The sequence below is a fragment of the Phalacrocorax carbo genome, chromosome 4, assembly GCF_963921805.1.
Source record: "Phalacrocorax carbo chromosome 4, bPhaCar2.1, whole genome shotgun sequence".
In the NCBI taxonomy this organism is placed as follows: domain Eukaryota; kingdom Metazoa; phylum Chordata; class Aves; order Suliformes; family Phalacrocoracidae; genus Phalacrocorax; species Phalacrocorax carbo.
In genome coordinates this window covers 83,256,718-83,268,964 of record NC_087516.1, presented here as the reverse complement: position 1 = coordinate 83,268,964, position 12,247 = coordinate 83,256,718, and the positions used below count along the sequence as shown (strand labels likewise).

The 12,247-nt window shown below is 44.7% G+C and overlaps 1 protein-coding gene across 3 annotated transcripts in view; it reads right to left on the bottom strand.

Moving 5' to 3' along the window:
* Positions 1 to 673: 673 nt before the first annotated feature.
* The window catches only part of LOC104045807 (methylenetetrahydrofolate dehydrogenase (NADP+ dependent) 2 like), a 54,744-nt gene continuing 43,170 nt past the window's right edge, over positions 674 to 12,247 (bottom strand). The window contains exons 2-5 of one of the 3 annotated variants that reach the window (XM_009505846.2): positions 12,080 to 12,169; positions 5,771 to 5,891; positions 4,847 to 4,999; positions 674 to 4,538 (exon numbers count right to left, since the gene is read on the bottom strand). In XM_009505846.2, the coding sequence (XP_009504141.1) occupies positions 4,484 to 4,538; positions 4,847 to 4,999; positions 5,771 to 5,891; positions 12,080 to 12,169 (419 nt within the window). In that variant the 3' untranslated portion in view covers positions 674 to 4,483. Of the gene's footprint in view, positions 4,539 to 4,846; positions 5,000 to 5,770; positions 5,892 to 12,079; positions 12,194 to 12,247 lie in introns of all 3 variants that reach the window. The other 2 variants (XM_064450746.1, XM_064450745.1) reach the window with 2 other exon arrangements.

Genomic DNA, 12,247 nt, shown 5'->3' with positions numbered 1-12,247 from the left:
TGTGGAACGCTTTTCCAGCTATAGCTAAAGTGTATGTCATGGTTCAGAAATTAAACAAAACAGATAATGGGTGTAAAGAATGACAAAGCTAGAACATTTTTAAAGTTATAAAATAAAAATGTTTGCTGAGAGCCATATGGTTTCAGGGGGTTTGACTTTTTTTTGTTTGGTTTGGGGTTTTTTGGGTGTGTTTTTTTTTTTGTGGTTTTTTTTTTGCATAAAGCCCAGAGTCACTAGCAAGTAACCAGTTTCACAGCTAGTCCTGAGGACACAGGCCCATAGTTACACTCAGACCGTAGGCTAGTTAGCTTTGTGCTAGCCATGCAAGCACATACCCGTTTTTCACTTTTAGTATGCACTAGAAGAAGCTGGGTTGCCATAAGAAGTGGGAACGTCCAGAAACGCTGTTGTGTTATTATGCAAAACATACTCTCGGTTACTGAGAATAGAGAAAACATTCTCTGAGGGAAAACTGTCTCCTACCTGCCTGCCTCTGACCAGGCCTCTAAGACTTTCTTCAGGAGACTCTGGCACTGTCTGCAGTCGCTGGCTGGCTATCGGACCAGATGGGCTAGCGGCCTGGCTGCTCCTTTGCCCTCGCAGCTCAGATTGCTGAATCAGCCCTATGCCACCACGGGCACCACTGTTATTCAACAGGTACGCTTCCTTACACTTCTTTCCAAGATTAAAAGGACTGTCATCTTTTCCACAGGCTTGCATCTCGTCATTTTCAACAGACCTTGCTGGGTTCAGGCAAACTGCAGGCCACCCATGTGCTTCAGTAGAAAATGGGTGTTGAATTCAGGGGAGGGATTCAAGTTGGAGCCAAGCATTAACAAAGTACACCCGCACGGTGACTGCAGGTGCCAGTGAAACAGGCAGAGGGCTGGGCAGCTTAAGGGCAACTAGGCTGGAGAGATGCGCTGCATGAAAAGCCAGTGTGGTTCCATCAGCCACAATCATACGCAGGGCAAGCGCTCTGTCCTTCGGAAAAGCATGTCCCAGTCTTTAAGACCTTCCTCTTGGCCCTGCTGAGCGGGTGCCCCAACCAAGCTGATGCAGGTCTGCCTGAAAGCCACACAAACACAGGGTCTCCTCCTGAAATGACAGGTTTTGGCACGTGCAGCTGATAGGAAGCAGAAGCTTGACCCTGTTAATTATGCCATTACAGAAGGAGCCTGAGCCTCATAAATGAGCCAGGAAAGATAATCCTGATCCTCTGACAGGCCAGTTCTGCAGGAAATTCAGCCCTGTAAGCACCAACACACCATACTGGCCCAGTAGCATCTGTCACTTATCAAGGCAGGGCTCAGCACGGCTGACTCCACGAAGTTATCTGAGGCAATGCAGACTTTCTCAGCCAGGTCACTGCATCAAACAGCAGAGTGATTCATTTGTGCAGCGATGCCTCAAACACAGCCTGGGACTGATGAAATCCCTTAAAACTGCAATGACAACACTCTTCTCTCACACGGGCTACAGCCTGTTAACACTGCAGACTGATGGAGAAAGCTGTCATCTGTGTTGGTGCCACCAGCCTCGGACGTCTAAGAAGCTGGTAACCCGGTCTGAGGTTGTGCTTCAGCACGAAGGGCGTACAGCACCCAGGTAGAGAGGAACAGACTTCCAGAAGCCTCCAGACACTGCTTAGACAACTAAAATAACTCACAGATCTCCTTTTCCTTCCTTCTTCCTATCTTTGTCTTTCTATTTTATTCTCATCCTGCCCTTACACAAAGTCTCATTTTGCATGGCACAGACTCATCTAGAGTTTCACGCTTGAGCTTTTCTTCCAGCAGCAGCAAACTCTCAGCAAACTTATACTGGCAGCCCTTTCAAAGCTGCCTTACACCACAAAGCAAACTGGAAAAAGTATTTTACTCTTAAGTCTCCTGCTAAACTGTAGCCTTGAAACAAACTTTCCTTTTGATCATGTTTAACCAAACAGTCAAAAAAGGAAGTAATTGTGTGCCTCTATAGGTACAGAGTGTCTTGCTGGAATGAGTAAATACTTTTGGAAGAAGCACTTGCATATCCTGCAAGGTGCTTCCTTGGCCACTGGTATGTAAAGGGTGCCAAAAAAGTCAGTAAGAGGACATGCAAATGGTTAAAACCAAACAAAATCCGTCTCTCCCCGACAGCTTTCTTTGGACAAATGCAAGTCCAGTTGTTCAAACTCCTGCCCTTAGAACTCCTTTAACAACTGCACGTACACCCTGAGCCACTTGTGTTACTGTGCGTGTCTGCTCCAAGACACAGCCTCTGTGATGCAGAAGGATTGGTCCTCCAGAAGTGAATGCGACGCTCGCAATTTGCATGCAGGAAGAGACAACCCACTGCAGAGTAGGAGTTTCACCCATACGACAAAAGCTTAGAGGTTTTTCATCCTTTGGCCTATTAGCTCTAAATTTTTCTGTGAGGTCCAGGAGAACCATCTCTCACCTGTGTTTTCCTGATGACATTCATGTTTCTAATAGGTATTTCTGTTCAGTCTGTCCAATGTGTGCGAAGGGTGAAGGGTGGTTTTTGTGTGTCTGCATGTGGATGCGCACAGTCTAAGTCACATCTAATTGCAATCTCAGTACATGCATGTGACAGAAGACATTACGGCAAGTACTGAAAGCTGACTGGAACATCCTGAAGAGCAGAAGTTGTGTCTCAGTGAATACTTAGGAAAGGTCAGAAGAATGGAAAGGAGCAAAAATTACAGAAATCTGAAGATTTAACTTGACATGAAGAAAGCAAAAAGGCTGAGAGTTGGAAAATCAGCTCAGTGCCTCTTACAAAATTCTCAGGCCAATGTGTAGAGGAAAGGACTGGTGTCTGCCTCCATCCAGCTCCTCACCAACAACCCTTCCTGTGCACGCAACCTGTCGCTTGCTCCAGACTGTGGCACGGGGACTCTGACCAAACTGTGTGTGACATGTTGCTTTATTTACTGGTATCAAATGGAGAGCCAAGATGACTCAGCTACTGACCAGGACTCCCCCTGTGTGAGAAGCCCACTGAACTTCATAACACTCTAGGGCTAAATGCACAGTTACCCTTTCAAAGCCCAGTCTTTCATACACATTTTAGCATTATCATTGTAGTCTCACAAATACAAAGGGTTTTTTCAACATGACATGCATCCTGTTGTGAAAATTAACTCACATAACAGCAGGGCACCTAAACTTAGGAGCCTATATCATCCCATAAAATCGCGAAGTACCCAACTGCCTTTTTCCTGTAGATGAATAAGCATAACAGATGTGTCTACAATGTGCAACAGCTGAAATGTAAGCCTCTCAGAGCCATGTCCAGTCTCATCAGCACTGGCAAACACTCCAACTGTCAGTGAGAAGTCACAGGTAGTGCCACTGTCTTCAGAACCAATTCTCTTCCCTTCTCCTTTAACAAAACCTTTTTACCTTTGTGATTCGTCATAGACAATGTGAAGATAAAGAAGCATCTGATACTTAATCTGTTTGTCCAGAGCGGAACAAAGCCTGTATGGCAATCTCTTTCTTATTTCAGCGGTTACATTGTGCACATAATGTGAGAACGGAACAACGACAGCCTGTTTCCTGGGCAAAGCTATACTGAAGTTCCATAACAGATTTCCAGCTTCTCTAGCAACTGAAGTCTTGCGCTGAAATCACGATGCAGCAAGGCCATGTTCTGCCTGAAGTTCCGTGCATGCGATGAGCTGCTATGCGATGTTAGGGGAGAGAAGAGTTCTTTGTCATGAGCACACTCAATAATCCATTTTGAAAAAGATGTCCGATTACTTTGCTTATGAAAACAGTAGGAACTTGCCATGCCCAGAGGTGTCATGATCTAATTTTCCGGGAGTTGCTTACACTCTATTCCTAAGTTTAAGTAAGCTTTTGAGAACCATCCACTTTCCTCAGTCCAAAGCATTTCATGATTTTGTCCTTCATGGCAAGAGGAGCCTATACACGTTAGCACACCAAAGCTAACTGCTGTGTTGGAAGAGGGCTGTTTATCCACACACAAAGGCAGCAGACACTGAAATCAGAACCCAAACGGTTTCTTGTCAGCAGTGATGTTCGGAATACAACTCCACTGCGAGACAGGTTGTGCTTTTCCTCCAGAGAAAAAAGTAGAAGAAAAAAAAAGAAAAAAAAGACTGGAAAGACAAGAGCAGAACACTGTACTAGGGCTTGAAATGACTGAAAACAGCTGAAACCTCCCCTCAGCAAATATCAGCCACAGGAGAGCGTTGAGAGGGCTGCAAGTATCCTTAGGTGCTCGGACCTGCTCATCTAGCAACCTTTACTAAAAAGAGGAAGTCTTTCTTCAAAAGTGAACGGAGCCCGTCAGTTCTGCAGGAGTTCCTTTTATGTACTTGTGCTGTCATTCCCTTTATTTCATATCATTGGCGAGGCTGGGGTACCTGCCAGATGGGGCGGGGTGGCCTTCCCAGCAGAACTTCCTCTCGTTTACAGGCAAATTGGTTGGGTGTCCCAACGCTGGATGTTCACAACGCTGTCTCGCCCATGCAGACTTTGTAAGGTGATTTCAATTTCCTGCATCTAAAATGGACAACATCACATGATTTTCGTCAGACAACTCTAACACCACAGAAGTCTGAACAGAACCTAAATCTAATCACCTAACTCATTTATGCAGCCCCAATGAAAACCATGTTTCAGACAAACGCACCATTTGAGCGGACTGGCAGGTCAGAAAGCAGAGGTGTCGAGTGTCACTTCCATTAAGATCACACCGTAGATCAGTAACAGGCAAGAACCCACTCCCAGTGCCCTCAGAACTCTGCACTCTTTATTCCTGCCCACAGTACTTCAGAGGAATGTAATCAGACGTTACATATCTCCCATACCTCTTTCTTACGTAGCAGTAGATGATAGCGAGTATCCCACTTGTCAGTATTCCTACACCAATGCCCACAGCAATGTAGCGTTCGTAAGAATTATGTGCATATGAATTTAGTGTTAAATGTTCACACCTCTCTCCATTATAACCTGCAAGGCACCTACAAAATAAATATACACCACGCAAAAATTATTCAGAACTCTTTGTTTTGTATTTCAGAAACACGTGTTACTTTTCATCAGCTTTAAAAAATTTCAAACAAGTCTAAATGAGGATGGGCTCAGTCTGGTGCTCAGTCAGAACCTCTTTGCTCCACCAAGACTACCAGTTGCCCCAGTCCATCTAGTTTAAAGCTAGCTCAAGTACTGCAGTCACAGCAGCAAAAGCAGGCTAAACATACCCTCATCACAGAGGGTGTGGGCCAAGAGCACTGTGCTCTGCTGATCCTCAGCTGCCATAACGTCTCTGAAGGCCAAAGCTGCCCAGTACTGACTCTAGAAAATTTTAAGGACACCGTAGTCCCGACTGGTGTGTAAACAGTTGCAGAATACGGGAATTACAGCTGACATCTTGCAAGATCCTGTCCCCTTCATTGTGTCTACTGTGAAAAGCTGCTTATTGCTCTACTACTTTCTCTAGCACCAGTTGTGATTTGAGATGCCATCGTGGCAGTGACCTATGAAGCTGTGAATTTGCCCTCTCCCTTCCTTAGTATTACACTAGCACAGCACTACTGCCCCGTTAACAGTCCCCAGCCACCACAGGACTCAAGCCCGTGCCAAACTCTAAGCCTGCAAACACTTGACTGGCACTTGAAAGCTGCGCTCTGCACATTGCACATTAGTCACATGGCATTAGTAACATGTAGCAGACAAAGAAACAATGCTACTGTTATTTTGTAAGTATGATACTTATAAGCAGTATTCTTTACTTGCATATGGGTTTCCTCAGTTCGCTGTGGAAAGCACAGAGCCCATTGATACAATAGCTGTGGTGTTCTTCAAGACAGGTCTGCATAAGCTTCAAGAGCTTTGGTTGCTCTGTGTAGTCGACTGTGAAAGGGAAAAAAGTCATGTTATATTGAGGAAAAATCATATAATTTAAATATATTTTCACAACTCGACTTGAACAGGCATTGCCTGCAGATGACACTTAATACATAGAAATACTGTGATGTGTCTCATGAGCAGATTCAAACACCGCTAAGCAGACAAGCTTCTACGACATTCCAGCAGAGCTTTAGAAAAAGAACAAACTGTTAATAAATTACATGCTTTTGAGAAGCACATATAGAAATTATTATGGAACATTCACCCGGAGTAACATCAGCTCAATCCAACCTGAAATCCATCAGGAAAACCACCCCAGGAATAGCAGGGGCTTAGGACGCAATGAGCGCGTTGAATTATGCCCAGTATGCTTCCCAGTCTGAATTCAAATTATTCATTCCTGTTTTCTTTTCCCCATCACAAGACAAGCTATTACATTTCTAACACTCCTGCCTGCCAGCTCTACAGCTGTGAGTGAGTGATGACTCGTGGGATTGCTCCCTCCATCCATTCTCCACGGTCTAATGTTAGCAGAGTGTCCAGTTATGCTTGTAAGCACCCAAGACTGCCCAGATGGTCTTTCTGTGCAAAAGCATGGTCCACAATTGTTACGTTTCTGAACTTGGGCAAAATGATATGCATCCAGGTCAGTACATGTGCTTCTGCTTTAAAAGCATAGAAAATTACTATATTATTCCCAACCGTGGCAGCTGTAATGGGAATAAAGGAAGTCCAAACTGTTCTTGGGGATCTTGTATCAATGTTACATCCTGATAGAACACCTGAGCCCAGGAGGGAGGAACCCTGCTGTGCAGGACTGCAGAGGCTGGCATGAATCGCTAACATGGGAGCTGGGGTGCGGCAAGCAAAGAGAAAGCTCAAAAGCTTTACCATCAAAGCAAGTATCTGTTTGAACCGGTGTCTCTACCCAGTTACGGGAATTGCTGGTGGGGTGGGGTGTCCACACGATGTCTTACTGTTTCAGGGGACTGTTTTAGCGATGGCTGAAGGTGATTTCCTAACTGAGTGTATGTCAACACCAGCTTTTAGTTATGACCACAAGAAAAATAACATCATGCAGGAAGGTGACAGTGTCTGCTCAGAATGACTAAACAATGGTACAGCAAGCAGAAACCTTCCTTTCTGACTAAGTGCTGAATCAAGGTCTGGAGACATTACGCTGATGGAACGACTGTCATACCTGTAAGCCTCTACCCGTCCTGCTGGCAACTCGAGATCCCACGGCACATTTTTCAGGAGTAACACCAACAACCCCCTAAACTCCTGATCAAAATCCAGTTTGAGTCATTTAATGGCAGGAATCCCCCGTGCGCTCAACTAAGCATTTTTTGGGTTTGGGGTTCCCCCCCCCCGCCATTATTCTTTATGCAGCTTCATCACAGAGATGACAAGTGATGGTAAACAGCTGCTCTACTCTACGCCTGCACATTAGAGCAATTCACTGCTTAGGTTGTGATTCATGTCATTTGGACACCTAAGAAGCACGATGCTATCACTGCTACTCACATCAAACAGCACTACTTTGGAAACAGTGCCCTCTAAAACCTGACAGAGTAATCAGACTTCCAGCTTATCAAGACACTTAGTGAGAACAAGTAACAACTCAAGTCTGCATGAAAAGAACATGTCTTACTACACTCGCTTGGGAAAAGCTGCAGAGAAGGAAAGAAACATGTCTTGTCTTAAAATGAACTTCTTTGGGCTGAGAAAAGGACATCTTATCCATTCTTGTGAAGAAAACTCACGAGTTTCTCTTCACACCGTGGAGATGGCAGACCTAAAAGCTAGAAACACAACACTAGAAACTGAAAACCAAATCCCCAGTTTTGGCCTAGCAATCCAGTGATAATACATACACACCGAAGGATACGCCAAGACTGAGGCCCTTTCTCTATCACACGCTAGGATGTGGCACTGGAATACCTGTATCACAGGCCAGATTTGCATGCAGCATCACCCAGCAGTGAGCGCTGTGCTACTACCGCTACGTCGTCCCCATACACCATTCTGGTTTCAGTACATCTGCTATAGAAAGCCTTGTGCAGGGGAGACACGCCCATAGCCTTGAACCACACAATTGCAAGGGAAGAAGTTGGCGCTGGCTATACGTGAGCTCTCGTATCAAGCCCTGGCTCTTTTCTGGATGGCTCTGGGAACGCTGCCGACAAGCTCCAGGGACAGGCTTGTTGGCTGAGAGCATAGTCAGCTCAGGACCAGGCCTTGGAGGGACAGATTTAAGGAAGAGAAGAACTTAAGAAAGGACAGATTTCCAGAAGAAAAGACTGATTTTATGACAAGGGATGGATGACACTGTTTTCTGCACGGCAAGACTATACCATGCTCACTGCTGGGGAAATCAAATGGAAAACAAAGCACGTGGTAAACACAGCTGCAAAGCTCAGTGTGCCAAGAAGATCCAGGATGCAGGAGACCTGCAGGAGACTTGCAAAAGCCCATTTTCAGTTAAGCCTACTGTACTTGCAGACCAGCTACCAAAGCTCTGCAAGGAAGAATATCAGGAAATAGGCAGCGGCACATTCACACTTACCCCATGCCTCTCCTCAAACACTTACACACCAACTGTTTCAAGTCGCCATTTCGGCACAAAGGGGGCTGAACAGCGCACTACTAAACTGCTAAACGTAACCACTCAACGGGACCCCTTAATGAGTATTGCCAGCCGCCCAAAGCACTACTCTGCTACCGGGCCCTGAGAAGATGTCTACTGCACAGGTTTAATACTTCACTTCTATCTCTGCCATACCGGGAACAAAAAATAAACAAGGTAGGTACAAATCTGTACACCAAAGGCACGAAATTCCCAGCTGCCTCTACTCAAACTTCTACCAGATGGATTCACATAGCCAGAACATCCCTCCTCATTTACCCCACCGCTGCCAAGAGGTGGCAGCCTTCCACCCACCAACCTGTGCAAGAAACCTTGCTTTGTGCAGGTATGCGAAACCTCTTCCCCCAAGTGCTATGAAAGTTAGCACTGTCATTAGCAACTAAGGTTGGCCTAGAGCAGGAACCTGCCTAGATGTCCTGGTTTTGGCTGGCAAAGAGTTAATTTCCTTCACTGTAGCTGGTACAATGCTGTGTTTTGGATGTAGTATCAGAATAATGTTAGTAACACACTGATGGATTAGTTGTTGCTAAGTAGTGCTTACAATACTCAAGGACTTCTCCAGCCTCCCATGATCTGCTGGGTGCACGAGAAGCTGAGAGGGGAGGGGGCACAGCCAGGACAGGTGACCCCACCTGGCCAGTGGGATATTCCATACCATATGATGTCAGGAACAGTATATAACCTGGGGGGAGTTGGCTGGGGAGCAGCAATCGCTGCTTAGGGACCGGCTGGGTATTGGTCAGCAGGTGGTGAGCAGTTCCATCACTTGTATTTCTTGGGTTTTGTTCCACTCTCTCTCTCTTTGTTTTCCTTCCCATTACAATTATTATTATTATATTTTATTTAAATTATTGAACTGTTCTTACCAACGCACACGCTTCCTTACTTTTGCTCTTCAGATTATCTCCCCCATCCCACCTGGGGCAGGAGGGTAGCAAGTGGCTGTCTGCGGCTTGGTTGCCAACTGGGGCTAAACCACGACACTAGAAAGCATTTGAGACCAACATCTTGCTGCACAGGCAACAAACTAACAATACATTTCCTCTCTTGTTGTTACGAGCAAGAGCTTTGTCCATTGTGGGCTGCAAGATCGCATCTTATATGTGCACACAGAAAACCTAACTGCTAATTATTCTGACATTGCAAAAATACAAATTACCTCTGAAAGAATGATGAGTCTTGAAAACTAAAAGAATGATTTTCTAACCCATCCCAGAGCATTATGCTAATTCATATCATAATATCCACCTAGATACTAAATAACCTGTTGAATAAACTCATCCATGTGCCCTTTCATGTCACGTGAGGAAAGAAAAGCATGCTGTGTAAGCACTTGACAGTTGCCTGCAACTGAGTCATTCAAACAGATACACTTGGCAAGATCTGACATGAAATCAAGACTACAGGTATTTGGAAGCCTGGGCATGCCATAACTGACAGACGGGCAACAAAGAGAGTCAGCCACTAAGACCATGACAGCTCAGCCTTCAAGTATGGTGCGCCGGGGAGGAACAGGAGAGTCAGAAAGGGGAGGGAGGGAAGGGGTCAGCCCCAGGTTCAGGGCCTCCCTTACAGGCTGCACAGAAGCAGCAGCTCACGGCAATGAAGGGATCTCATTTTTAACCCCAGTAAAACCAAGCCCTTCCCTACTCCTAGCTGCCCATTTCACTACCAAGGCTCCCCTTCAGCCCAAACAGCATCACAGGTTCTTTATCCCTGCCGTGTCAGCTCCCAGCCAGGCATCCTCTCCATTACCTTTCTCCCCCAGCTGGTCAGTGAGCCTAACGTTTCCCAGCCCCAGCACTGGTGACAAATAAAGTCTATGTAACATAAAACAAGGAAATAGGACATGATCCTTTAAATAGGAGGCAAATGGATTGAGCAAAAATTAATGGCTGTCCACAAACTACACCTCAGTCCCTGGAGGACCTGCAATCCCACAAGGAACTGCCTGTTCCTGCAGTGACACTTAACCAGGAATTCATTTTCCTAGGATCCAGTATTACTGAACCTTGCTTATAAACCTTACTATAAACTTAACTTGCACGGGAACAAGAGCTACAAGACAACTTCAGAGAGATACAGCCAGTTTCTTTGGTGACTCTTGAAGCATTTTTTTTTAAATCTTCTTTCTGGAAATGCTGTTTTCTGGCTTTTCATTGCCTTTGCACAAGGTCCACCAAAATACACTTTCAACCACCCGTGTAATCGTGTGCTTGTAAATTTGTGAATTTGCTTCTGTCTTTGAGGGGAACACTCAACTGAAAGTGCTGGTGTCTTGCACACCCACAGCTAGCATAAAGGTACATGGCACACTTACAGACATGGCTGCGTCCCTGTAAACAAGCCTCTGATTTCTTAAAAAACCAACAACTCCTGCTTTCTAAGTAATACAAACATGGTACTTCACGAATGACAACATATTTCTACTTCATTATACTCCTGCTTGCTGTGTGCTACTCCGGAAGAATAATTTCACAGCCGAAGCCACTAAACCAGACCCCAGTGCTGCGCTGACAAATCAAACTACTGCAGTCAGAAATCAACGTCTCCTCCACTTCACATACCTGCATATGAAACCCACATATATAGTATGTGTATGGATGAATGTACATATACCTGTAACACTGCACCACTATGACAAATTAGAGAAAAGCACAGTTTGACTTGTTCAGAGAAAAATAAAAAGCTGGTGGGTCTACTAAAAAAGCTGTGATCTACTAAAAATCCTGTGATGACTTACAATTAAGAGAAGATGATTTGTATGCATGTTTATGTTCTTTTTAAAGTACAAAGACATTAATAAGTAAGACAGGTGAAATCCTTTCCTCCTTTACTGACCTGCCAAAACCTCAGTTCCAGATCGCACCGTTCTCCAAAAGTAATGACATCATTAGCACCTGAAGTAACATCAAGAATGCCGCTTGCAGGATAAACACAGCGCTCTGGTGTCAGATGTTGGCAGGTAAATAGCTTGAGTTCACATTTCAGTCAGAAAAGAGAGAGAAAGCAAAGAGAGAGCTAGCACTCTGAAGAAGGATGTGGAAGCTGTGATAGCCAAAAGCAAAATGCAACGAAGAAAGAAACTACTGAGTAACAGTACTGGGAGGCATCACTTGAAGTTATGTTTGCTGCCTTCTCACTTGTGTGCAGAAAGATTCACACTGAAGAGAGGTAGAAACCAAGCACTAGTTAAAAGTAACAGAAGTGGACATCAGAAACATAGATCATCTATCCCAATTAGCATTAAAATATTTTCTCCAAATTTTAACTGACTTTGAATAACTGACCCTTTAGCTCGTCATTGCTGAGCCTATCCCAGCTGAGCAGCAGCTATTACTTCAGCAAGGTTTTTAAGGCTCCAGGAAGAAAGCAATTGATTTCACAAATAAAAGAGACAAAATTCACCGGAGTCCAAGTGACAGGAGTGTTACGGCAGCTACCACCATAACAGGGTTTGTTGAGGGTTTTTTTGGTTTGGGGTTTTTTTTTTTTTAAATTGTGACAGACTAACAGAGATAAACAGGAAAAAAGAAAATACCTTCAGTGTTGTTTTTTGTCCAATTATTCCATAAGTCTGTGCTGAGGGATGAAACAGTAACAGCTGACTCTTCACTCAGTGCCCCCATTGCTGTGTAATGCAAATAGATGCTTACTGTAACAGAAAAACTCAGTATATCTATTCAAGGTTCATTTCACCCAGAAAACA